General features: G+C 42.2%; 2 protein-coding genes across 4 annotated transcripts in view; one reads left to right on the top strand and one right to left on the bottom strand.

Moving 5' to 3' along the window:
- slc13a4 (solute carrier family 13 member 4) overlaps nucleotides 1–27962 on the top strand; it is a 44679-nt gene that overhangs the window by 809 nt on the left and 15908 nt on the right. The window lies entirely within an intron of this gene.
- The window catches only part of zgc:162331 (uncharacterized protein LOC793007 homolog), a 29243-nt gene continuing 2441 nt past the window's right edge, over nucleotides 1161–27962 (bottom strand). Inside the window, exons 2-7 of one of the 3 annotated variants that reach the window (XM_061762255.1) lie at nucleotides 27563–27776; nucleotides 24262–24665; nucleotides 10826–11017; nucleotides 10580–10733; nucleotides 3798–3983; nucleotides 1161–2849 (exon numbers count right to left, since the gene is read on the bottom strand). In XM_061762255.1, the coding sequence (XP_061618239.1) occupies nucleotides 2507–2849; nucleotides 3798–3983; nucleotides 10580–10733; nucleotides 10826–11017; nucleotides 24262–24535 (1149 nt within the window). In that variant the 5' untranslated portion in view covers nucleotides 24536–24665; nucleotides 27563–27776 and the 3' untranslated portion in view covers nucleotides 1161–2506. Of the gene's footprint in view, nucleotides 2850–3797; nucleotides 3984–10579; nucleotides 10734–10825; nucleotides 11018–24261; nucleotides 25036–27562; nucleotides 27777–27962 lie in introns of those variants that run through there. The other 2 variants (XM_061762256.1, XM_061762254.1) reach the window with 2 other exon arrangements.

Raw genomic sequence — 27962 nt, 5'->3', positions numbered from 1 at the left:
AGCATAAACAGGCAACAACAAATCTCTTCTTAAATTAGAGTTCCGCAACAATTATTTTACTGGGGTGTTACCCAGTTCTGTCAAAACTGCTACTCTGGCAACTTCAACTGTACACCGTTTTCCTTCAATCAAGTGTTCCGATTAAACTGCTGCCATGGCGACAGCTACTTGAATCTCTAAACTAAACAATTGTGGTGTGTTTACAAGCCAGTTACATTCTGGTTTCAATTTAATTTGCAAACAAAAAGCTGCTTTTTCTTGTGCTGAATTGTTTTACAAATGAAAACAAAGAGGGTACTAGATGGACGTAGATATCAAGGATATTGAATAAATGCTCTAACGGCTGTCCATAATTTTGAGAATTTTCTATGAAGTTGTCAACCAAGCGTGCTGACAGGTCTGTATTATTTTCCAGAACCATTAGGGGTTCAAAAGCACAATCGAATGGTAAAAAAATGAGGTACAGGTAATCCATCACAACAAGGTTCACACCAAGGACCTGGGAGACAGAGACTTGAGTATAAAACATTGAGTGCCAAGGCCAAACCCATATCAAAAGCAAACGCAAATTAAAAAGCATTAAACCAGAAATCAACTGAGTTTCGAGGTAGAGTTTGACTTCCTTTCCCTGACAAGTAACTAAAGCTTGAAGCCATTGCCCGTTCCCCCGATAATTAGGAGGAAAATCCATCCATTTTCTTCACCGCTTATCCTCACTAGGGTCGCTGGCTTCTGGAACCTATCCCAGCTATCTTCGGGCGGGGCACACCCTGAACCGGTCGCCAGCCAATGGCAGGGCACATAGAAACAAACGAACATTCGCACTCACATTCACACCTACGGGCAATTTAAGTCTTCAATCAACCTACCACGCATGTTTTTGGGATGTGGGAGGAAACCGGAGTGCCCGGAGAAAACCCACCCAGGCACGGGGAAAACATACAAACTCCACACAGGCGGGACCGTGATTTGAATCCCAGTCCCCAGAACTGTGAGGCAAATGTGCTAACCAGTCGTCCACCGTGGAGGAAAATATTGGAGTAAAACCAAATGGCGTTCCAGGTTCAATTCTGTACTTTTACTAGCTTTTCCCAGTGTCATGTAAACGCCACTCTGCAAATATGACTCATAAAAAACACACACACATTAAACTGCTCAACTCAAGAAAACTCACTCCACTTTTATTGCACACTCACATTATCATAAAGATGTTAAAATTAATCACATTTAGTCAAAAACATAAAACAAATCCCCCCCAAAAGTGCAAATTTCATAGTGTGGCTACTTTAGTGCTATTATTACAAAATAAAAAGCCCCACAGATAAAAGTGACTAAAGCAACAGTAGATTTTTCTTTTCATAAAGTCTATGATACAAGGAAGGAAATCATGAACTAAACAAAAGGAAAGCAATATTAATTATCCATTCCTGCTTTATCTCCCTAATCAGCGCAATTTCCAGTGCGTTCAGGAAAGAGCAGCACATTTACAGTGTCTCAAAGCAAGTTCATCAGTTTTTACATTTTGTACAGATTCACAAAATTGCTCCTCGTCAGTTAACTCATCACAGTAGTAGAAAAATAACATAAATATCTTGTTAGTAGTATGTGTAGAAAAGAAGAGAATGTTTGAATTTAAATGTCATTAAATCCTGTTTGCATAGAACATAAGCAGCTCAATTGTTGTTTTTCTTATAGTAGTTATTATGAGCCATATTTAGACAATTGGTGCACTTCATTTCGTCTCAGTTGTTCCAAGATCCGATGAACTAATCCCACAACTTGTGCCGACATCCTGAATTAACGGGCGTATATTATTTTTGGGGATCTTGGCAAAACATAAGCAGTTTGTTTTGCTTTTTGTTCCCTAACTTATTCACTCACCTCTAAACGGGAACACATAAGAGGGAGCACATAGCTCCTCTTCCTCCACTGGCTGCCTGTGCACTGTGTTATTGTTTCTAAATTATCTCTGGTTCGATTTGCATTTATGTACAGCACTTAATTTGAGCTGCAGTTGTTTTTAAAGTGCTCTATAAATTAGAGTGAGTTGAGTTGATTTACAGTAGACAATGTGAACCGAGCCAGTTTTTGGCGATTACGGGTATACATTTATGTGATGATAACCATCTGTAACAACGATGTGGCCCGCAATGAAAACAAATTTGACACCCCCTGGTTAAGAGGAATACATGGACCTAAACCAGTGTCAAATATTAAAAAGGTTAAAGAGGAAGACTCACACGAACGAATGGAAAAATCCATGCTCCTCTTTGGAGGTTAGAAGAGACTTGAGCTGCCTACTGACTGGCGTCTGCAGTCTTGGTTCTTCTGCTCAGGAAACAAAACCCTGTTTGACTTCCTGTTGACTCCAAGTGGAGGACAAGTCCAGCTTGCATGCACTAAAAGGAAAAGTTGGGGTGTCCACATTAGCTGTAGCTACTCGTCTGCTCACATGTGGAGCATGTCCCTCCTTCGACTCGGTTAGCCTCGGCCTCGAGGAACAAGCTCACTGCCACGGCTGCTGCGGCCTCGGGTTCGGGTTGGGGTAAATTGGTGCCGGGACGGGCCGGTGGAACGGCGGCACTGATGTGTTTGGATTGGGCGGGTACGTCGGCGTGGGGTACTGGCCCATGAGGTGAGCTTGGGAGTGGGCGGTCGTGTGGGCCGGCATAGAGGATGAGGACGAGGCAGGGAGGTGGAGGTAGAGCGGGGCCGAGGGGGCGGATGGGGCGGATGGTGCCGAGGGAGCTGTCGGGGGCAGGACCCTCTGGAGGACCACATGCGGGTAGAGCTGGGACTCGGAGCGGTAGACCCCAGGAGGGCCGGTCTTTAGAAGACTCTCCTGACTCCTGTGTGGGGAAGAAATGTGGAGACAGAATAAAAATTTTGGACCATCTTTAACGTCACTATTGCTTTTGATTGGCTTATGAAAGGCTTGGCTCAGGTGGTCAACTTGACCCAGCAGCATAACATTTCAAAAGAAGAAAAATAAAATAAAAATGCAGTAGTAGTACATAATGTCCACAATTTTTTTTTGCCAATTTAAATATAAATAATACATTGTTATTCAGATTTCCATTAAGTGGTGATCAAAGTTTTTAATCACCTGAAGCAGTTGATGAAATAGATTCAGTTTTAGAGACTTTATGGACACAATGTATTTGTAATTAAAGAAAATAATAATTTGTGACATTTACTGAGTTGCTGCAGGTGCCGGGGCTACAAAGGAATATTCAAGACAATAAGGAAAAATAGTAAAATTAGGAGAACAAAATTTGCAAAGTTTCAAGAATGAAGTCAGAATATTATGAGAAAAATATTTTTCTAGAAAGTGTTTTTTTTTTTTTTAAATATTAGTGTCTTTAGAGAAAAGTTGCCTTTTTTGATAGTTGTAATATTTTGAGAAATAAATCTTTATTTTTTTTTAAATAGCACACTAGTATAGTAATTAAAAAATAACTAAATCCCTTGAGTGAAAATTGCCAAGCAATAACTTGATGATGAATTAAATATGTTTTGAATAGGATAGGAAAATCTCTCTCTGAATGTTCTGAATCAAGGCTGGAGCAGCTGTGCCATCGTGTGGATGAAGGCTTGAGCTGCGTCAAGGCCTTCTTTCGCAAACTAGTTGTGAGTAAATAAAGCCTATCAGTGCGCTCCATTTTTCTCAGTTGTTTCAAGGCATTATGAATCAGTTCCACAGATTGGACCAAATCCTTCATGATCAGTTGATTGATTGGTAGGCCCTTTCCTATCGTGCCTGGTATATTAGCGTCTGGTGACCTTGGCTTGACTACCTCTGATATCCTCTGTTCTCGTATCCGCCGAGGCCTCCGGTCAGGTAGAGCGGACTGTCTGGTGCTAGACGAGGGTTCATCCTCTGGGACAGGTGGAAGATCTTGGGAGGAGGGAAAGCCTCCCATTCGCCGTCTTCTCTGTCCAGCCATCGCTCACTGCAACGGGCTGAACGCTTTCCCCTGCGTCTGTCAACAAGGAGCGTTTCGACAAGAAGTTCTGAGCTACGTTTATGCAGTGAACGTACCGCAGAGCTAGAAACATTTTGTAACATTGCAAATTTTTATAGCACAAGTGAATGTGCGCGGCACGGTGGACGACTGGTTAGCACATCCACCTCACAGTTCTGAGGACCGGGGTTCTAATCTCGACCCCGCCTGTGTGGAGTTTGCATGTTCTCCCCGTGCCTGTGTGGGTTTTCTCCTCCCACGTTACAAAAACATGCATGGTAGGTTGATTGAAGATTCTAAATTGCCCTTAGGTGTGAATGTGAGTGTGAATGCCATGTGCCCTGTGATTGGCTGGCGTTCAGTTCGGGTGTACCCCGCCTCTCGCCCGAAGATCGCTGGGATAGGCTCCAGCAAGCCCGCGACCCTACTGAGGAGAAGCGGAACGGAAGATGAATGAATGAATGAAAGTGAATATGCTTGTTTAGAAAAGAATACATATTAAAAATGGCAAAACAACAAAACCCTGCATTTGCTTATTTTGGCATTGGTTAATTTATGGACAGTATTTGCAGTTGTTGTTGTTTTCAACCTTTCCTCCTTTATTCGCTTGTTTTTTAAAAAATATTTTGTCCTAAGGCCAAAATAATGAAAATCGTACTTTGGTGCCATCTGGTGAAATCTTGGTGTTCTTGTTAGGTTCAATTTGTTGATAGGTTTTTTGTTATTATTTCTTCTATATATATATTTTAGATGTGCTATTTTGTTGGCGTTCCTTGAATGCACCCCGTACAACATCAATAGTGAAACTGAAAATATGTAATTGCGTCTTGATGCAGCTACTTGTAGCCTGTGTAGTATACTTTGTAGTGACAATTTGCCTGTATTCCCTAACATTTATTTTTGTATGTACAACACAAAAGGTGAGTTTAATGACTTGCGAATGCGCATATTAGTTTGCCCATGTGTGATATCACATCGGTTTGTGCTAGTGTGTTTTTAAGGTGGTTTATTTGTGGTGAATAATTCAATTACAGAATACAGTCGTTTATGTAACATAGATTCATGATTGTATACATGCTAGAAGCATGGTGTTGGTACTTCATAATACTCTCAATTTAAGTGTTTTACAGCCATCTTCTGGCATCTATACGCAATTACAAACATCTGTGCCCTTGATTGTTGGGATTTTAGATACCAAGTGACGAATCAAATGTGTGCTGTTGGATTTCTGACTAATTCGTGAACTACTTGAAATGGCACGGTGACGTGCTGGAGACACTTGGTTCAATCTGCAGAGATTCTGATAATTGTGAGGTCTCTCATCAAAAACGAAAGTCGGAGGTTGAAAGACAACTAGAAAGGGCAATTCCTGAAGAAATTGCATTTGAATGCTGAAATGCTGGTAGAAATAATGTGGAATGTTATTGAATGATGTAGAATGATGTTGAATAATGTGGAATGGTATTGAATGAGGCGGCAAGGTGGACGACTGGTTAGAGCGTCAGCCTCACAGTTCTGAGGACCAGGGTTCAATCCCCGACCCCGCCTGTGTGGAGTTTGCATGTTCTCCCCGTGCCTGCGTGGGTTTTCTCCGGGCACTCCGGTTTCCTCCCACATCCCAAAAACATGCATTAATTGGAGACTCTAAATTGCCCGTAGGTGTGACTGTGAGTGCGAATGGTTGTTTGTTTGTATGTGCCCTGTGATTGGTTGGCAACCAGTTCAGGGTGTACCCTGCCTCCTGCCCGATGATAGCTGGGATAGGCTCCAGCACGCCAGCGACCATAGTGAGGAGAAGCGGCTCAGAAAATGGATGGATGGATGGAATGAGTTGAACACGTAGAAGTAGGAACGGGGATAAGGAAATAAGGAAGTTACGGCAAAATTAGGAATATCAGGCTTTTATTTTGAAATTTGGGGAAGGGGAGTTGTTCACGAGTTGGTTTGAATGAGCTGAAAACATAGAAGTAGAAACAGAACAAACGAGTTGAGAAATGAGGAAATTATAGCAAGATTTGTAAAAATTTTAATTTCAGTCTTCTATTTTGAAATTTCGTGAAATTTGGGGAAGTTCACAGGTTGGTTTTAATGAGCTGAACACATAGAAGTTGGAACGGTGCGAATCGGTTGAGAAATAAGGAAACTGTAGCAAAAAATGTAGAATTTGTGCCTAAAATGCGGGTATTTCAGTGATGCACAGTGTAGAGTGTTGTTGGGTTTTTTTTATTTTAAAAAAAAAAAAAAAACATTTTTCCTTTTCCATCCGGTTGTTACGAACTTATCTGCCCGGTCGAGAGGCCCTCTGGGCGGACATGTTAAAGCGAAACATGACCCTGCCGGCTGGATGATTAATCCCCCCCCCCCCCCCCCCCCCCCTGCATCCAGCTGTTTTGAAATTCTCTGGCCGGCCGAGAGCCCCTCTGACAGGCATGCGAGACCGTGTCATGACCCCCACCGGCTGGATGATTTTTTTTTGTTTGTTTGGTTTTTTTTTTTTTTAATTTCATTTATTATTATTTTTGTTGTGTTCCATCCCGCTGTTATTTGTTGTCTGCTATGAACGTCTCTCGGTCGGCTAAAGAAGTTCGTAACAGCGGTATGAAGGGAGGGAATAATCCATCCGGCGAGTGTCATGTCTCGCTCACATATGCCCGCCAAGAGGGCCTCTCGGCCGGCCAGTCAAGTTCATTACAGCGGGATGGAGGGGGCGGGGTGGTATATTTTACATGCCCGCCCAGAGGGCCTGTCGACAGGCTAGAGAAGTTGCCAAAACAGCGGGATGGTGAAAAGAAAGGGGAGGGTGTTAATCATCCATTCGGTGGGGGTCATGCATCGCAATCACATGCCCGCCCAGAGTGCCTCTCGGCCGGCCAGTGAAGCGCATAACTGCGGGTGGAATGGAGGGGAGGGGAAGTGGGGGGTATTCATCCAGTCGGCAGGGGTCACACCCCGCTTTCACATGCCCGTCCAGAGCTCCTCTCGAACGGCCAGAGAAGTTCATAACAGTGGGATGGAGGGGGGAAGGAAAATAAAATATAAAAAAATAAATAAATAAATACAAAGTTACACCCCGCTTTTACATGGGGGTCCAGAAGGGCTCTCGACCTTTCAGAGAAGTTCGTAACAGCGAAATGGAGCCAATTTCCGGGTTTAAAAAAAAAAAAAAAAAAATTAATAAAAAAATAATTTTTTATTTATTTATTTATTATTATTATTATTAATTAAAATAATATTTTTTTTTTTAAAAAATGAATTAGGTTTTTTTTAATCCCCCAACCTTCTATGGCCGGCCGAGGGGTACCATGAGGGCATTGGAGAGCGAGGCATGATCTCCACGCCGGCTGGATGAACTCCCCTCGCCGCCCAACCCCATCCGGCTGTTATGAACTTCTCGGGCCGGTCGAGAGGCACTCTGGACGTGGGTTTTCCCCGCTCCTGCCGCTTTTTTGAACGTCTCGGGCCGGGCGAGAGGCCCTCTGGGCGAGCATTTGAGAGCCAGGCATCATAACCGCCGGATATTCCGCAAATAACTGCGAAGAACAGCGGGATGGAGGGGGGGATAAATAAATGAATGAGTGAAAAAAAAAAAAGAAAAAAAAATCATCCAGCCGGCGGGGATCATGCCGGGGTCTCCCATCCCCGCCCAGAGGGGCTTTCGGCCGGTCAGAGAAGTTCAAAACAGCGGGATGGAGGGGGGAAGGGGGGAAAAAAATAAATAAATGAAAAGTTACACCCCGCTTTTACATGGGGGTCCAGAAGGGCTCTCGACCTTCCAGAGAAGTTCGTAACAGCGAAATGGAGCCAATTTCCTTTTAAAAATGTAGGGTTTTTTTTAAATTTTTTTATTTATTATTATTATTATTATAATTTATTTTTAATTTTTTTTAATTTAATGAATTTGGGTTTTTTAAATCCCCCTACCTTCTATGGCCGGCCGAGGGGTACCATGAGCGGGCATTGGAGAGCGAGGCATTATCTCCACGCCGGCTGGATGAACTCCCCCCACCGCCCACCCCCATCCGGCTGTTATGAACTTCTCTGGCCGCTCAAGAGGCCCTCTAGACGAACATGTGAAAGCAAGGTGTGACCCCTGCCGGCCGGATGAATCTTTCCCCTCAGTATTTTTCTCCATTCCGCTGCTATGAACTTGACTGGCCGGCCGTGAGGCCCTCTAGACGGGCATGTGAGGGTGAGGCATGACCCCTGCCGGATGGATGAAATTTTATATTAAATTTTTTCCCCCCCACCCCACCCCGCTGTTTTGAACTTCTCTGACCTGTCGAGAGGCCATCTGGACTGGCATGTGACATTATTATTACTATTATTATTATTATTATTGTTATTATTATTATAAATTTGTAAAGCTATAAATGTATAATTTTTTAAATGTAATCCCCCAACCTTTTATGGCCGGCCGAGGGGTACCATGAGCGAGGCATGATCTCCACCCCGGCTGGATGAACTCCCCTCGCCGCCCAACCCCACCCCCATCCGGCTGTTATGAACTTCTCGGGCCGGTCGAGAGGCACTCTGGACGTGGGGTTTTCCCCCTCCTGCCGCTTTTTTGAACGTCTCGGGCCGGGCGAGACGCCCTCTGGGCGAGCATTTGAGAGCCAGGCATCATAACTGCCGGATGTTCCGCAAATAACAGCGGGATGGAGGGGGGATAAATAAATGAATGAAAATTAAAAAAAAAAAAAAAAAAAAAAAAAAAATCATCCAGCCGGCGGGGATCATGCCACGGTCTCCCATCCCCGCCCAGAGGGGCTCTCGGCCGGTCAGAGAAGTTCAAAACAGCGGGATGGAGGGGGGAAGGGAGAAATAAATAAATAAATAAATGAAAAGTTACACCCCGCTTTTACATGGGGGTCCAGAAGGGCTCTCGACCTTCCAGAGAAGTTCGTAACAGCGAAATGTAGCCAATTTCCGGTTTTTTTTTTTTTTTTAATTTAATGAATTTTTTATTATTATTTTTTTTTAATCCCCCAACCTTCTATGGCCGGCCGAGGGGTACCATGAGGGGGGCGGCGGCATTGGCGAGCGAGGCATGAGCTCCACGCCGGCTGGATGAACCCCCCCCCCCCGCCCAACCCCACCCCCATCCGGCTGTTATGAACTTCTCGGGCCGGTCGAGAGGCACTCTGGACGTGCATGTAAAAGCGAGATGTAACCCCTGCCGGCTGGATGTCCCCCTTCCCCCCTCCAGGTGTGACCCCGGCTGGCCGGATGAATTAGTCGCCCCAACCACCCCCGGTGGTTTCCACCTGACCCCCATTCCGCTTTTTTGAACGTCTCGGGCCGGGCGAGAGGCCCTCTGGGCGGGCATTTGAGAGCGAGGCATGATAACCGCCGGATGTTCCGCTGTTCTGAACTTCTCTGGCCGTTCGAGAGCCCCTCTCGACGAACATGTGAAAGCAAGGTGTGACCCCTGCCGGCCGGATGAATATTTCCCCTCAGTATTTTTCTCTATTCCGCTGGTATGAACTTGAGTGGCCGGCCGAGAGGCCCCTTGGGCGGGCAAATGTGTGAGCGAGGTATGACCCTCGCCGGATCAATGATTCCCTCCCTTCTTCCCACTGTTATGAACTTCTCTGGCCGGTCGAGATGCACTATGTGACCCCTTCCGGATGGATGAAATTTTTATTAAATTTCCCCCTCCCACTGTTATGAACTTCTCTGGCCGACCGAGAGACGTTCATAACAGACAACAAATAAATAAATGAATGGGGAAAAAAACAAAAAACAAAAACACATCCAGCTGGCGGGGCTCATGCCACGGTCTCCCATACCCGCCCAGAGGGGCTCTCGGCCGGCCAGAGAAATTCAAAACCCCGGGATGGAGGGAGCGAGGGATAAATAAATAAATAAATAAATAAATAAATAAAAAGCCACACCCCAGAGGGGCTCTCGAACCTCCATCGAAGTTCATAACTGAGATGGAGCCAATTTGCGGTTTTTTATTTTTATTTTTATTTTATTTATGTATTTTTAAAAATCCCCCATCCAGCTGTTATGAACTTCTATGGCCGGCCGAGAAGACCTCTGGACGGGCATGTGAAAGCTAGGTGCGACCCCTGCCGGCTGGATTTATTATTATTATTATTATTATTATTATTATTATTATTATTCTTCTTCTTCTTCTTCTTCTTCTTCTTCTTCTTCTTCTTCTTCTTCTTCTTCTTCTTCTTCTTCTTCTTCTTCTTCTTCTTCTTCTTCTTCTTCTTCTTCTTCTTCTTCTTCTTCTTCTTCTTCTTCTTATTCTTCTTCTTCTTCTTATTCTTATTATTATTATTATATTTATTTAGAGGGTCTCTTGACCAGCCAGAGAAGTTCAAAATAGCGGGGGGACGGAGAAACTGGGGGCCATGATTAGGAGGAATGGCCGAGGGCATTTGTATTGTGCCGCTAGAGGTAAAATTCTTGGACCGGGGAAGATGGGCAAGAGCGAAACCATTTGCCAAGAATTTTTTCATTAAAGTTCTGTTCATCCACAAAGTTTGTATTTGCAAAGTCTTCTTCCAGCATCAAAAGCCTAGTCCAAGAAAGGAGATGATTTTTTTATTTTTTTTTATTTTTTTATTTTTTATTTTTTTACTTTTTTCTCCCCCACCTACCTGGTCCGAACGTCTTTTTTGGCTTTTTTCTTGCTGGATTGTTCTTGCAGGCAGCAGACGAGGAAGGACAGCGACATGGCGAGGATGACGACGCCGCTCACCACCGACGCCAACACGGCCACTCTCAACCCGCGGTCCTCTGGCCTGGGGATTGCTGCGGGGGTGGGGGGTGGTGGAAACATTTCCTAATCCAGCAGTGCTCTTCCATGTATTTGCACCCTTGAGTTGCAAAGACATGAGCCTTACCCTCACACACGGGCAAGTAGTTGCTCCACTGCGCTTTCCCATTGTGGACATTGCAGTAGATCTTGTCGTGGCCCACCAACTGGTAGCCCCCGCGGCACCAGAAGGCCAACGCGCTGCCCACCGACACCCCGGTGCCGCTCTCCACGTAGAAGGAGCCCCGACGTGGAGGCAGGACGGGCATACAGGACAGACCTGAAGAGCCAGAGAGGTCATGTTGGAAGACCAGTGTAGTTTTTTTTGCACATTACATCAGTGTTTCCAAATTCTTATTGAGCCAAGGCACACATTTTACAATTAAAAAAAACTCACATCACACCGCCAAACAAAAACTATCTCAAATAATCTTTACCTATTGAAATGAAGAGAAATACCATTACTCTGCTCCAGCCCTACATAAAACAAAAAACAAATTTTTTTGTGATCCATTAAAAAAAAAAAAAAAAAAAAAAAAAAAAAAAAAAGCTCTGTAGTATTGTACTTTATAAAAACATTTGTTAATAACATATTCAGAAAGAATGTAAAGAGTTAAACAGTTTGTGCAGTACGATTTCATGCATCAATGCCCATTGACTTTGTGCTTTTGGTGTGCTCACCTTGGCCACATCGGGGCAATATAGTACAGACATACACATAAGTGTTTCACAGCTAAGAGACTCAGTAAGGGCGGCACGGTGGCCGACTGGTTAGAGCGTCAGCCTCACAGTTCTGAGGACTAGGGTTCAATCCCCGGTCCCGCCTGTGTGGAGTTTGCATGTTCTCCCCGTGCCTGCGTGGGTTTTCTCCGGGCACTCCGGTTTCCTCCCACATCCCAAAAACATGCATTAATTGGAGACTCTAAATTGCCCGTAGGTGTGAATGTGTGTGCGAATGGTTGTTTGTTTGTATGTGCCCTGCGATGGGCTGGCAACCAGTTCAGGGTGTACCCCGCCTCCTGCCCGATGACAGCTGGGATAGGCTCCAGCACGCCCGCGACCCTCGTGAGGAGAAGCGGCTCAGAAAATGGATGGATATATATATATGGACCTTTTTCCCCTCCTGTACTTGAACTATTGAATGATCATTGAAGTTTGCATAGTAGAACCAAGTGGGGCTACTTTTTTTTTTTTTTTTAATAGATAGTATACCTTCCTTGGTTGAATTAATTGGCACGAATAAGGACTTATAAAAAACAAAAGGAGGAATCACACACACTTTGTTTTTGCCAAAATTTTTAGCTTTGTAAGGCAGCTAACAAAATATGACGTTTAAGTGCATTTCTACCAGTCAGGAAATTGGGAAATCATCCTCATAGAAGCTTTTGTGGGGGATTGCACTTTTATTCTTGTTATATTTTCCTCATCCATTTTCCCAGCCCCATCCTCTTTTTATCTGCCTGATGTTCTATTTTCTGCTTTTCCGTGTTACGACTAGAGTGTCTGTTTTCTTCTCAGGCACTGGCACTTACATGGGAGACATGGTGATACTGTACACGGAGGGAGCGAAAGCTCTATTTATATCCTCTTTATGCTGCAATACACAAATACTGCTCTGAGGTGTCATGATACAGCCGCTATTGTTAGACTCTCCCAGGACCTTGCATGCATAGCCAAAGTGATGTAGTTCAATATGTTATTGATCACTGTTGAGTTGCAGCTTTTGCACATGAAATTATTCTTTAAAAAAATCTACTTTTAAAGGAGATGATTTAATAATAAATTTCATTTTATTCCAAGGAAATCAGCATGGAACACAGCACACAACAAAGCCAAAACGTTAGATATACCTACACTTTATCTCTCCATCCATCCATCCATCCAATTAATCTCCAATTAATGCATGTTTTTGGGATGTGGGAGGAAACCAGAGTGCCCGGAGAAAACCCACGCAGGCACGGGGAGAACATGCAAACTCCACACAGGCAGGGCCGGGGATTGAACCCGGGTCCTTAGAACTGTGAGGCTGACGCTCTAACCGGTCGGCCACCGTGCGGCCACACTTTATCTAATGATCCAATATTCTGCCTTTCCAAAGAGAATGACACTAGAAAGCTTCCAGGGCAATAACATATATGAAGATATTATATCAGAACAACAAATGAGATCCTGATGTGATGAGATTTAAAGAGATACGGTGTTTCTTCCCCCCCCCCCCCCCCTTTTTTTTTTTTTGTATTTCACCATGTTAAATGGGATTTTTCATGCTAAATTTAGATACCTGCAAGAAACGAAACCTGGGAAAGACTTTTAAACTTCGTCAGTTTGTGACCCTGAAACGAAACTTGCTTGAGCAATAAAGTATTAGTGTATATAATGTTTGAGCAATTATTGCCACACTATATACTATCATAGGTTGCATATATGTTGAGCAAAGCATTCACACATCTTCTGACTGGAAGATTATCAACCATTTTAGAACAGACCTAATGTCAGGGCCCATGTGCTTGAGATAATAGATGGAAATTCCCCACACTTTGTGGGCAGAGTGAAACACGGAAAAAGGAAGACAGATTCCGGAAGAGGACAGATAATTCTGGTGAGACTCTCGTCTAATGATCAGCGGTGCACGATGCCACTTGTTGTATGACTGCTATTTGCTTAAAATAACGTATAACTTATTTCTTTGTCTAATAATTGACTATGTCCATGAGCTTATGAACAAAAAAGCCAGAAAAAAGCTACGAAATAAAAAATGACTTTGGCAACTGTGCTATTAGGCTAATGATAGAATATCGTATCTATTTCTGTAGCTTTTGAAACAGTAATCAGGACATTGTGAGTGTGTGTTACCAATTAGATTCTCTTGATGGAAATGTTTGCCCCTGGAGTGGCTCCACTTTGCATGCAATGTAGTGCAACTCTGCTTACTTTGTGCATCATGAACCGATGCTAATTAGCGTGGTGAGCGTCCTTTCCAACATGGTGTCGGCTTCACTAATTCTGCTTCTAATGAGTAACAGCCAGAGGGGCGTGTGATGCTGCGGTTTGCTCTGTCAGTATTAGAGTAATCTGTATACTGTATATATGTGTGTACGTGCGTGCGTGTGTGTGTGCGCGCACACACGAGCTGACATTGTGTTTAAGACCCTCTGAACATGCGAGCTGCTTTCCGCTGATTAGGAAGGACAGATGGGAGGATTTCTGCAGCCGGAGAGATGCTGACAGAGGATCCCGTCATCATGTGTGGGGATGATGTCACACCCCCTCCCTCTTTTTCCTCTCTCGCAGACATACACAAACACATATGAAGTCGCTCACATCAAACACGTGCAGCATGGACGGTGCATTTCATGGCAACAAGGATGAGCTGATTCACTGTTTAGAGGACAAAAGTCAGGCCCATGTCCACATCAACAGATTCAACTGCAAGTGAAATGCTCTTGCACAAAAACTGCCCGGTGCACAAAAAAACAACAACCATATTTTGCGTTCATTTGGTTTTGCAGTGATAGTTTTAAAAACTACAGCGGTACGTCAACTTGGGAGTTTTAATTTTTTATTTTTTTAGATGTGAGCCTTTTTGTCTGAATTAGGAGAAACCTTTCAGTTAAGAGCGCTAGCAATGGTGGGAGCGAAATTCAATGAACAATTCTTTGAAGTTTACTGTCAAATTAGTCAAAACAAAAAGAATTGCACGTTATGTATTTAACCATATCACATTAACTTCGTCTTATGAAAGTCCACTAGCTGAATGCTAATATACAATGCAAAATGCAACAGATGAGTTTACGAAACTAGTATCAATGTCTTGGCAATTATAAACCAGAAAATCAATTATATTTGAACACAAGCAGTCGTACCACAGAGTATACAACAATACTAACAGGCAAATATTCTTTACCTTCTGCAAAAAATGACTCAATATTATTTCAGCTTTGTTTAGACCGTCTACTTCTGTGCTTTTGTCATCAAATCTATGCTTAGTATGTCTGTATGTCTTATACTACCCACAAATGAGCAGCACAATGCCCACTGAATTATCATGATGCACAAACTGTTTCATTCATTCCATTAAACTAAATTCAATCATGACTGTATGTTTTTTTAAAAAATAAAGTCCCATACAATTATATAATAATATGCATACATAATATTAAAATATGATTCTGAATAATCAGCACGTTCTTTGATTTGTGTACATGTAGAGAATGGTTGTGAGTGTGTGTCCCTTGAGCTTTTTCTCACACTCATACACACTTGACTTCCACTGCTGTAAAGCCGCATTCATTATTAAATGTATTACGTGACAGTGTGTCCTCTCCTTGAGCCGTCGCCTTATCGTGGTGGAGGGGTTTGTGTGTCCCAATGATCCTAGGAGCTAAGTTGTTGGAGTCCTGTGGGGGGTGCTTCGGGAGTATGGGGTACCGAACCACCTGATACGGGCTGTTCGGTCCCTGTACGACCGGTGTCAGAGTTTGGTTCGCATTGCCGGCAGTCAGTCGGACTCGTTTCCAGTGAGGGTTGGACTCCTCCAAGGCTGCCCTTTGTCAACGATTCTGTTCATAACTTTTATGGACAGAATTTCTAGGCGCAGCCGAGGCATAGAGGGGGTCCGGTTTGGTGGCCTCAGTATCGCATCTCTGCGTTTTGCAGATGATGGGGTTCTGTTGGCTTCATCAGGCCTTGATCTCCAACTCACTGGAGCGGTTCGCAGCCTAGTGTGAAGCGGCTGGGATGAGAATCAGCACCTCTAAATCTTAGACCATGGTCCTTTAGTCAGAAAAGGGTGGCGTGCCCTCTCCAGGTCGGGGATGAGATCCTTCCCCAAGTGGAGGAGTTCAAATATCTTGGGGTCTTGTTCACGGGTGAGGGAAGAATGGAACGGGAGATCGACAGGCGGATCGGTGCAGCGTCTGCAGTGATGCGATCTGTTGTGGTGAAGAAGGAGCTAAAGCCGCAAGGCAAAGCTCTCAATTTACCGGTCGATCTACGTTCCTAACCTCACCTATGGTCACAAGCTGTGGGTCAAGATCCCGGATACAAGCAGCCAAAAGTAGTTTCCTCTGCAGGGTGTCCGGGCTCTCCCTTAGAGACAAGGTGAGAAGCTCGGTCATCTGGGACGGGCTCAGAGTAGAGCCGCTGCTCCTCCGCATTGAGAGGAGCCAGATGAGGTGGCTCGGACATCTGTTTAGGATGCCTCCTGGATGCCTCCCTGGTGAGGTGTTCTGGGCACGTCCCACCGGGAGGAGACCCCGGGGACGACCCAGGACACGCTGGAGAGACTACGTCTCTCGGCTTGCCTGGGAACGCCTCGGGATGCCCTCGGAAGAGCTGGAGGAAGTGGCTGGGGAGAGGGAAGTCTGGGCTTCCCTGCTGAGGCTGCTGCCCCCGCGACCCGACCTCGGATAAGCGGAAGACAATGGATGGATGGACAGTGTGTTTTAAAACTCTGTTGCTACGCTGTTGCGGGTAAACTCATTTGCTATCCTTCCAGCGGAGGCCATGCAGGATGAGTGAAAAGGGGGAATTAATGCCGAAAAGATTGAAAACGTATTCTAACTGGGAAACCTTTGTTTTGTAGTTGTTGGGATGTTTGTGTTTTGCATGTTATTGTTCTCCTGGATTCAACTTAAAACCTGGCAACCACACACAAACAACCAAAAATGTGCTTTATTTGCCTTGCAGACCCCCAATGTCTGTTTGTTTAAAGCGGCGTTTCCCAACCTTTATTGAGCCAAGGCACATATTTTACATTGGAATAATCTAATGGCACACCACCAAACAGAAATGTCTCGAAACTATATATAGTGGTGCCTGAAGATACAAATGACCTGACTTATTAAATTTGAGATCTGTATGGGCAGTGAGCTCAACTCACTTCGCAACAGTCAGCAGTTTGGCAGATAAAAGACGGATAATACACACAACAATACTCACAGGCATATATTCTTTGTCCCTGACAAAGAACCACTAATATTACTGTGACTTACGAAGGTGTTTTGACCGGCTTCTTGTATATCCTTATGTCTGTATTAAACAGCCCCCAGGTGGCCAATGTGTGCGGACCAGAAGGAGCAGCACAATGTCCCTTGAATTGAAGCAAAAAAATGTGGCAAAAACTGTTTAATTATTTACAATCTATGTGTCATTACTGTATGTTTTTATGAAGTACAATATAGAGTGCTATTTTTGCTTGTTAAAAAATCCATTACAAAATGTTTTTTGTTGTTGTTTTTTTTGGATCGGCCTGAACGGATTGTTATTTTAATAGAGAAACGATTTGAGATACGACCGTATTAGTTACAAGCGTGGTCATCTCAAGGCACCACTGTATTTCGATACAGCTCTCGTATTGAAGATTGTGCGGAACCTAATGAAGCGTCCACTTATTGTGTTTCTGAACAAAAGGCTACACCGGATCACTTTTCACTTGTTCATCGTAAAAAATAAACAGAGTTAGGCTTTAGTGCCGTGAGTTGACACAGATGGGAGGTGGCATTCTTCGCTAGCAGGAGACTGGCTTCACAACACTTTTGTGTTACTGTCTTCTTCCTAAGTGATTTTTATTTTTTTTCCAGTCTCTTTGCTCCAGCTGAATCTGATACGACCTCACACCAACTTCTCCTCGGCATCACGGGGCGTATCCATTTTTGATGTGCTGTATCGCCACCTATTACCTAATCGCATGTGTGTGTGTGTGAACATGTGAGGCTTCGCAGATCAGTGTTGGTTCAGTTTGTTTGTAAATGCACACACTGTTTTGCTGCTTTTGGGTCAAATAATGTGAATTTGTTGGATGCTGGTTCCATCCTGTCCTGTGAGTGTCAGGTGTTTGATAGGAAACAGAGCGTGAATGAGAGGAAAAAGGCTTAACACGCAACTGTGTTTGCAGGGAAGCTGCTTGTATTCCCAGTTAGCTGTGGAAAAGGCCTGCTTGGGTTTTAAATAACCCTACTTACAGCCCAGAAACTTCAGTTTGCTCAGCTTTAGTTTGATATGATAGCTCTAGAGGAGGGGTTCTCAAACGTTTTGGGTCCAGGGACCCCTTGATGGGGGGACATTTTTCCAAGGATCCCATCATAATCCTCACTCTAATTAAACATTACTACCTTAAGAATTAAAAAGTTGCCTATTTTTGAGAGTGTGACCCAGTCTCGGGCCAAATAATTTCCTGGAAAATACATAGTTTCACACGATGGCAACTTGTCTTCATAGACATCCATCTCATATAACATTTTTGGTGTGTAAAATGGTTTACTAATTTTTACACAGTCCTCCTGAGAGATCCTTGGAGGAGGTAATAAAACAAGCAGTTTTGTCTCCCACCAAGTCACATTTTACTGTACACTGTGGTGCTTGAATTATTCATCATAATGGTTGCTGACAGAATAATGGAGTAAACATTCATTTTTTTGTGGGTTGTTTTTAAATGATACAATATAAGTGGGGGGAGGTAGGGGCAACGACCTCCACACTCATCAGGGCAGATGGCAGATTGTTTCTTCCATTTTCTCCATTTAACCCGACAAAATCTTTGGGTAAAATTTAACCCATTTTCACATTTGTAAGCAATAGAAATGGCCCATTTGTCATTCTTTCACCCTGAAATATGATGACTTTTCCCTGAAGTGACCCAAAATAAAATGAAAATATTTCTGTGTGTCCATCTGTCAGCGTATTAGGTTTGTGTTGAATGAAACGTGTCCAGATTACATACATTGTCAGTCAGTTTGTAAATTGAGACAAGGTCATTTCAGTGTGGAGTGGTACCTTGACTTTCAGCTCCTACCGCAAATCAACTTTCCCCATTGAAATGTGTTGAAATGCCATTAATCTCTTCAAAACCCCCTAAAATTACCAACAGATTTTTAGAATGCGGATTTATATCAGAAAAATAGTAGTACATAGTCTTGCAATGTACAAATGCATACAATAATAAAATAGTTAAATCGAATTTAAAGAATTAAATTACCACCAGAAAGAATATATGCCTATGTAGCAGAAATCGGTAATTAATTAAAATATAATTATTTAATAAAAAAGATCAAGAGTAGAATGCCTGCAGCCTACTGGTCTCAAAAGTATAAATTTAAATATAACGACTTAAATGTGAAATACTAGGCAAGAATACGTGCCCACAAGGGTCTAATCAGCTAAATGGCATCCCCGGAGCGGATAAAAGTGGCAGCTAAGGTCACGGTTTAGCTGTAACCAAAGCAACAAAAGAGATTAACGTTCGTGGTGTTTCAGCAGAGACTTTATCTGAACCTGTTTTCATTTAAAAAAAAAAAAAAAAAAAAAAAAAAAAAAGTGCAAAGACCTCAAAGTTTGATGGGTGGATGCTGGTTTTCTCCTGATTTACAGTTACTCCTTTAATTGATCGGATTGGACTATGATGGTTGTGACATAGACCATTTGACCAATCAATGACCAGTAAATCAGTTTTCAGTTCCATTCATTTCCTGCCACTTATCCAGTTCAGGGACATGGGGAAGCTGGTGTGTATCCCAGCTGACTTAGAGCATCACACAATCAATCAATCAATCTATTAACTACTACTCACTTAAGAGCAGGATCAAGATGGCTGTTGTTCCCAGGTGGCGAAGACACATGGTGGCAGATTACATGAGGGCGTCCTCTGAACTCAAATTGACAAAAGTAATTGGCTTCAAAACTACAACGCGCTAATAGTGGGCGTGTCCACGCGGTATGATAGTCCCGCGTGTTACTGTGCCATTACCAGGATTCCCGACGCTCGAAATAGCCCGGGATAGACAAAGGTAATTGGCTTGGGGATAATCACAACCGAGCCATTGAAACATTTCACATCGACGTTTGGCCGCCTGACTATTTTATCAGTGGAGAATAAGCATCTTAGTGTCATCGTGAGGTGGATTCTGTGCCTAAATCTGTGCATCACTGTTTGGATTCTGTCAATGGTGGCAAGTTACCAAGTGAAAATACTTTGTGACTTAAGTTGATTCTGATGACTTTTTACTTTTGCTGTCTACATTCCATCACGAAGAGTTTACAGTTGGCAACTTTTTTACGAGTATTTTTACACAACTAAATACCCCCCCCCAAACAACACAGATAAAAAAGAATCAGCGTAAACTCGTGCTTGAGCAGATTAGCAAGCCGAACGCCTGCTAAGTAAGTGATAGAGGCCCCACTGAGGGATTTACATGAACACTGTCACACACACAAGCTGCTGAGGTTAATTGGAGGTGTTACCGTGTTAATATAAAGGCTTGTGCGGCTTCTCCAACCGCTGAAGTAAGCCTGACTCAGCTGCAGCTTTTTGTAGACCTTCAACTTAGCATCTGTGGCTGCTTGTAATAAAAACAAAAATCTGAGATTCTCTGGAGAGTGCAGACCTCCACCAAGGCACAATAACAATGTGAAGCAATAGAAAATTGCACATTTCATAACAGCCACCAGCCTTCGAAAGAAACTCTGTAGAAAGGAATCAATACAAATTGTAGTAAAATAAAGTAGGCAAAATGTTGTGAATGAAAACCCATTGAAGACAACTCAGGATACAGGCTTGTTATAAATACAGCAATAATATATATACAGCAAATTATTTAATAATGGTGGTTGTAGATAAAATGATCAAAGTTAAATTAGACCGAATAGAGTACAAACAGTAACATTGATTAAATAAAATTAAATTGGGGAAGGGCATAAGACTAATCATTCCCCCCCAAAAGTAGAACAAAATTAAAAAGATAAGAGAAGAAGATAAATCAGTATTTTCTTTAAAAATAAAATAAAATATCAATAATTTAAAAACAGAAGACAGGTAAATTTGTAGAAATACTATATCAAAATAAAAAGAAACAGGTTCAGAGTAGAAGATAAAAGAGTAAATATAACCTGTCAAATAAAATAAATTAAAAAGGTAGAAGAAAATAACTCATTAGATGGTTCACATTAGTATAATAAAATAGTAAGAATTTGTTGGGAATTACAAAATAGTTCAGGGGGTAATAAGGTTTTAGGTGGGGCGAAGACACAAACTTGGCTGTAACCACATACAACCAAATAATTTTGAGGGGCGGAGGCTTAACAACATTTTTCGGGGGGCTTCAGGAAAGAGATTGGCGCGTTCACTGATTTGTTTCAATGGCTAAAAAGTTGACATTTGATTTGAAATAGCTCAGTGAACTGTGTAACTGTCACTGTACAGTAAGTACCAAATAAATTGGTGACTTTGACTTTAACAGGGCATATTTGATTCCATATTATAACAGCATCCTCTTCATAATTCAGCATACAGCATCTAATGAACATCTAATAACCATCCTCCCTCCATCTTTGCATTTCCACACTATTTAGTCAGTGTCTGAATAACAAGAGAGACCGTTTCGCTGCTCTGGGCTGAAACCGAGGAGATGAGTCAAATTGGCTTAAAATAAGATGGAAGGGGGATGAATAAGTCAACAAAATATGCACATATGGTTAATTCTTGTGGGAATTAGACATTTACGCTACCACACACACACACACACACACACACACACACACACACACACACACACACACACACTCTCTCTCACTCACACACACACACACACACACACACACACACACACACACACACACACACACACCGCACTGTTTATCACACCTCCAGGATTTAGGACACTTTGAAAAGTGAACAGGGCTTTGCTGTGGTAATTCATGCATGTGGCAAGCCCAGCTGATAACCTGTGTGTGTGTGTGTGCGCATGTGCGTGGATGTTATTAAAGCATAAAGTGCTTACTCTATGCTCTGTGAGACACAGAGCCGCTGTTATGAAACAAGCAACTGTGTTTATTCTCTAAACCTTTAAGAAGATTGATGTTGTTTCAGTGAGTCCATTTGTAATGTGTGTGTGTGTGTGTGTGTGTGTGTGTGTGTGTTTGAGGCACGTGAGCTTTGCATTTTGTCTTCTGCTGACGGCTATTTTGCGTCCACGTGAGCTGTGGCTCAGCGAGACAGGACGGGCGACTGGCAGGGAGAAACAAATGAATGCTTGGGAAAGGGGGAAGAGAGTGGATAAGTGCGGATAAGAAGACAAAACAAGAGGAGACAGGGAAAAAGGGAAGAATAAAGGAGGTTACAATGGAGCTGGTAAGCTTAAAAAAAAAAAACAGCAAAGAGGCAGGCCGATGTAGAAAAGGATTGAAGGGAGGGATGGAGAGCAGAGGAGAGGAGAAAGGCAGCTCATGGTCCAGTGGAGGTTGAAGTCATGCTCTACTTCGGACAACTGTCTTTAAATGCATCATCTGCTTTCTCCAAGCGTGCACACACACACACACACACACACACACACACACACACACACACACACACACACACACTGGAACGCTCCTGCACTCACACTTCTTTAGTTATGGAAGACATAACACAGCGATATACGTAGCAGACATTTCCGGATGTGTGGCTGTCCAGCCTCCGGCCTAAGCACTTTCCTTATCTTTGAGCGAGAGCATGAAAAATAAATGTGTCACCTCTGTTTCAACCCTTTATCCAAAAGCACAACCTATAATTCAAACACCCCAGACTTAATCTTTGCCCGCCCCTGGGGAGGTGAGGACTAGTCGAGGAAGCTCCTAATCACTCTCAGTAGTGAGACATCTATCAGTCTCATCAGTTGTAAGGGGGTGGGGGGGGTGGGGGGGTAGTCGTCTGTGTACTCTTTTGTACTGGGAAGACCTTCTGCGACATTTGACAGTCAGGGATGTCAAGTTCTTCCATAAACTGTTTCCATAAAGTTTGCAAGTGTAGAATTTTGTAGTGCAGATACATTATGTACAAGTGCATACGAGCACACATTGATGCATGCACTCCAATATCACTTAATTGGTCCCCCAATTTTTTATTTACTGCAAAAAAATCTCAGCCAGCGACATATACTGACATTCAGATTGTTATCCTTATTAGTAATAGGTCTTATTGAATGAGTGAGAAAATCAAAATAAATCATGTTTCTCTCTGCATACATGTAAAAAGCAATTTAATAAGTATTTGAAGTATTTTATATTGTAGAGAAAAGTTAAAAAAGGTTTTTTTTTTCAAGAATTTCTTTATTTTATGTTACAAGAACAAAATGAACAGTCATCATTTACGAGAAAAGTCATATTTTTCCAAGATAAAGTTGCAATATTAAGATCTTAAAGTCAAAGATTTACAATGGACAAAAGTCGTTATTTTGACGAGTGAATTTCAAGAATACAACTTTATTCTCGTAACATTATGGCTTTTATTCTTGAAACAAAACATCTTCACTTTTCCAAAAATTAGGACTATATTGTATTATTGTATTAAATAGGGTTATACCCAAACCCCTCACCCCCTAAACAAAACAAAACAAAAAAAAAAAACATCTATTTGTCCTTGGAAAAATATGACTTTATTTCTGTAATAATACTTTTATTTGGTTTTGTTTAAAGGGAAAACAAAAAACTGACTTGCAGGGATGTCAGATTTATGTGATAAATCACAATCATATTGGATCTTTTGGTCCAAGGCTAAGTAAGGAAGGTAGAGCGGAGTCATTGGTTTGGCACTGTGATGTGCGGTACGAGTACCACTAGTGGTACATCAGCTCCCTGGAGTGGCACCGAAAAGTATCACTTAATTAAATAGAAGTAAAATTGACATTGACATTCAATACAATTAAACATTGGAATAAAAGCTTGCATTTGTAGTTTAAATATTAAAAAAAAAAAATCTAAAACACTGCAGTTTTTAAATGCAGTTCAGTTGTATTAACTTTAAAGTATAGTACAATACATTTGGTTTTAATATTGAAGAACGGTTTGTTTTCAAACATTTATTGGAGTACAATTTTTATTTAACTCAGAACTAAATCACTATTTAAGTGCACTTCATTTCTTAGTTATATTAAAGCACAGTACGGCAAATGCCAGTACATTTTTTATTTTATTATTATTATTATTTTTTGACAATTGTGGAAAAAGATGCAGAGTCCTCTAGCATTAGAGCAGTTCGAATGACTAACATTGCACCGGACTATTGCAATATTAGTCATTCGAACTGCTCTAAGTGCTAGAGGACTCTGCATCTTTTTGCACAATTGTTAAAAAAAAAAAGTACCGGCATTACCAGATAACTAGCAACCCTTTCCTGCTCAGTGACTGTTTTTTTGTCAATGTCTTTCTGTCTCTAAAGTGTTCTGTCAATTGACTGTCTGTTGTCGAACTAGAGCGGCTCCAACTACCGGAGACAAATTCCTTGTGTGTTTTTGGACATACTTGGCAAATAAAGATGATTCTGATTCTGATTAATGTTGAATGTTTGAGGTGGAACTTGGTGTAAAAAGTTCGAGAACCACTGGTTTAGTACGTTTGTTTTGTTGGCTTTAAGTATGCACTTTATTGAAATGATACGATCTAATCATGTATTGTAAATGAATTTGTAGACCTTCAAGCTACAGCTCACAGCCCCCAGTTAGGAAAAGTGCTTCATTCATCGGCAAAAACAAAAAGTTTACCTGGCGGCAGACTGACCTGTGTAGTTTCTGGTTGGAGTTTGCGTCTCCAACTCTGTCTGCACCTCCACTGTTGTTGCTCGGCCCTCCGTCTGCAGGTTGGGCTGCAGGCGGACCAGGGTGCCGGTCCACTCGTCCGGGGGCGGCGGCGGGGTCACGGCGGCGGTGGTGGCGTTCTGCAAGTCCTCCAGGCTTAGCGCTGAGCCTAGGGTCAGTACCAGCACGCATAGTAAAGGCTTCAGCAGCACCCAAACGCGAGGGCTTTGGGAAGCGGTTCCAACGTTTGAAACCATGGGGACAAGTGATGAATGTGAGAGGATGAGCAGAGAAGTTCACAGCGCCAAGGTCACATGTGTTGACTCCATCACTTCTTGGATCCTTTTGCTTCGGGTACTCTTCAGAAAATCCCGTTCATGATGCTGGCTGTAAAGCAGAGAAAGAAAGTCAGCGTTTGTCTCCTGTGCTGTTTGCTACTCCCTCTTTCTCTCTCTCTCTCTCTCTCTCTCTCTCTCTCTGTCTCTCTCTCTCCCTCCCTCTCTCTAACTTGCTCTCTCATCTCCAGCTGGGCCGACTGAGCTCTTGCGTAACAGTCACTCGCTGGCTGAGCTGTGCTGAGCTCTCACTCGTGCAGTGGCTGCCTGCATGCGAGCTTCCACCACTGTGACCCTCTCACGTGCACCCCTGCCTACCCTGCCGCCGCCGTTGTTGTGGTGGGGGGTGCTTTCGCTGTAAGCAAGGTGTCAGGGATTGGAGCCCCAGAGTTAGCGGTGCTATCGTTATCCTTCAATGGTGTACTCTACGGTGTTCCCAGGCTATATCTCAGTTTTTGTTTTTTGTTTTTTTTTAAAACAGTATACAGTGCTACCTTAACTTACAAGTTGAATTCGGTCCGTAACCATGCTTGTAACTTAAATCATGTTCAAATCATTCAATCATCCCCAATTCCCCATTGTGATGAATATAAATGCCATTAATCCGTTTTAGTCCCACAAAACACCAACGGGTTTTTAATAATAGAATATTTAAATATATATTTATATTTACATGTGTTATTAGCATATTAAAAAAAATATATATATTTATTCTTATTTCAAAATGTGTCACTGTGTATATTTTTCTTTTTAAATGTCTTTTGCACCAATTTCGTTGTACACCGTGCGATGACAATGAAAATTGTAATTCTAATTCCAATATGAAAAATAGCACTGTACTGCATTAAACATACAATAATATCATCCCACATCCATCCATTGTTTTACACCGCATTTAAAATTATTATGCAAATTATATTTTTCTCTGACATTCCTAAATACTTGATGCAAATGACAGGCAACATAATTTTCGAGTCGTCAAACATTTGCGTAGAATTCAAATGTTTTTGAACAAACTTTGCAATTACTGTATAACAGTATCTTTTTGAAAAACAAAGAAACTTAAATGCACTGTTCCAAATGACATTTTATAGGTGACAACTGAAAATAGTCATTTGTTGAATTTGCTGCATTGGGAGGTCATATTTACTGAGGTCAAAAACTATTTCAATGAAAAACATCATTGGCTGCTATGTGTATAAAAGGAGAGACATACTCCCCTGATCTCAACCCGATTGAGAACCTTGAAATCAATGGATGCAAGAATTGTGTTGCTGTTGTTAAATCAGGGGTCCTTTGTTGAAATGTAACTTGATTTTTTGGGGGGGATTAAAATAGCTTTTGATTTCAGTCAGTAAGACGCTTTTGCCCCGAAAGGAGTGCCACAGTCGGAGGAGCAGATTCAGCGATGACGAGGGGAGCACAGAACCCTTTTCTCACTGGAGTTTGAAATCTCAACTCAATGTGTACATGGGACTTAAAGGGCACTCAGATTTGCATTCCCAGTTTGCAGCCTATATGAGTTGGCATCCATGGGCTGAAACGTGACTGCACTTGCTGTCCACTCAGAGTGAGTCTTTTAGTCTCCTAACAGTGTGTATTAGTATACCAGGTATAGATGCTCAGGTGTACTATGAACGTGATCGCTCTTGTTGATGCCTCTCCAGACAGAACGTCCGAGCGAACGCATTACTCATTGATGCACGTGGGACCAAAAATAGGAAGAGGCAAAAAGAGGGTGGAAAAAATAAATTGGAAGATCGATTAAAGTGCGAGAGTGTGGGGAAGTGAGCGATGACATGAGAGCGGCAAAACTATCGGACAGGAGGAATGGCGGAAGGAGATTGAGACGCCTGTCGTCGGGTTGAGTGGTGATGCTTTCATCCATAGGTTAGCATCGCTATCACAGCTTTGTACAGCGATGATACGCCAATGTACTTGTAGTGACGCACACTAATGTGACCTTCACATATAAAGCTGCCCCCCCCAAACAAACGGCTTAATATTTCTACTAAGTTTTCAAATTCACTTGTTGAGATATGAATTTCTTCCCTCATTAACTTTTGACTTTAATATCACAACTTTATCTTTTGAAAATATGACTTTATTCTCGTAAGATTGTGACTTTTCATCCCAACAAAATAGGATTTAATTTCATAATCAAGCATTTAGCATTACACATGGTCATATGTAATTGGCGTTAGTATTATGACGGGGGTCCTTTAAAATGAAAATCTTCACTGTAAGGGGTCCTTGGACCCAAAAAGCTTGAAATCCCCTGCACTAAAGAGTTATTTGTGAGCTGAGAAGTGTTGAACGTGTGTGCAGACATCCACAAACTGAGCAAATCATTAGTATGACCCTAATCCCTTATGCAGCCATCTTGGAGCACATCAAACACTGTTATGCAATGCAAAACATACCACACACAAACACACACACATTCAGACTCAACTCAATTCTTCTTTTTTGTTTGTGTGTGTGTGTGTGTGTGTGTGTGTTCATGAGCCGTCTGAGTCTGTCTCATCTCCTCTTGGCTCACACACATCGGAACACCCGCAAAAGTGTCTACTATGTTTAAAAAAAAAAAAAGAAAAATCAATACTGTATAGTGGTCTACAGACAATTCTGAAGAACTAAATAAAAATACATTACTTTAAAATTTTTTTATGAATGCATTAAAGTACGTGTAAATCAGTACTGTATATAAAGTCATCTATATTATGCTCCAGCTTGAAAATAACTCTTGATTACATACATAATTATTGAGTCTTTAAAAAATTAATACAAAACTCGCTTTTGAAAGATAGATAAATAAATAAACACACAGATAAAAAATAACACATTCAATTCAACTAGTCATATAATGCTCCTAAAATTAAGAATTTTCCAAAAATGATAATGAATTACGTAATCCTCTCAGAGGCCATCAGACCTTCGTGTGCCTACCTCTGCGCCGACTGCATTGCATCGATCAAAATTTGACTCAATCTTGAACTTGAGCCTTGTGAATGACACGCACGGTGACAATTGCTCCTTTATTCCACACGGCACGGGAGCGGGCTGGATTTGAAGGGCAAAGAGGTCGGATCAAGCCCGGGGAATTATCCTCCCGAAGCCGACCACCTTCACGGCTTGTCCATGACCACTTGCTGATAGAATTCTATGTTCAATGTTTGGAAACAAAACATTTTAAAAGATTAAACGCAAATGTATTGTACTTTAATGTTAAATACAACGTAACTGTATGAAACAAAAAAAGGTTTAAGCCACTGTAACAGTATTCACAGTTTGAAAATTGAATTCAGTGATACTTTCTCGTACGACTAGAGGGAGCCCGCATACCACA

This window comes from Phyllopteryx taeniolatus, chromosome 22 (assembly GCF_024500385.1).
Source record: "Phyllopteryx taeniolatus isolate TA_2022b chromosome 22, UOR_Ptae_1.2, whole genome shotgun sequence".
NCBI lineage: Eukaryota > Metazoa > Chordata > Actinopteri > Syngnathiformes > Syngnathidae > Phyllopteryx > Phyllopteryx taeniolatus.
Note: the sequence above shows the minus strand (reverse complement) of the source record. Positions and strands in the feature narration are given on the sequence as shown.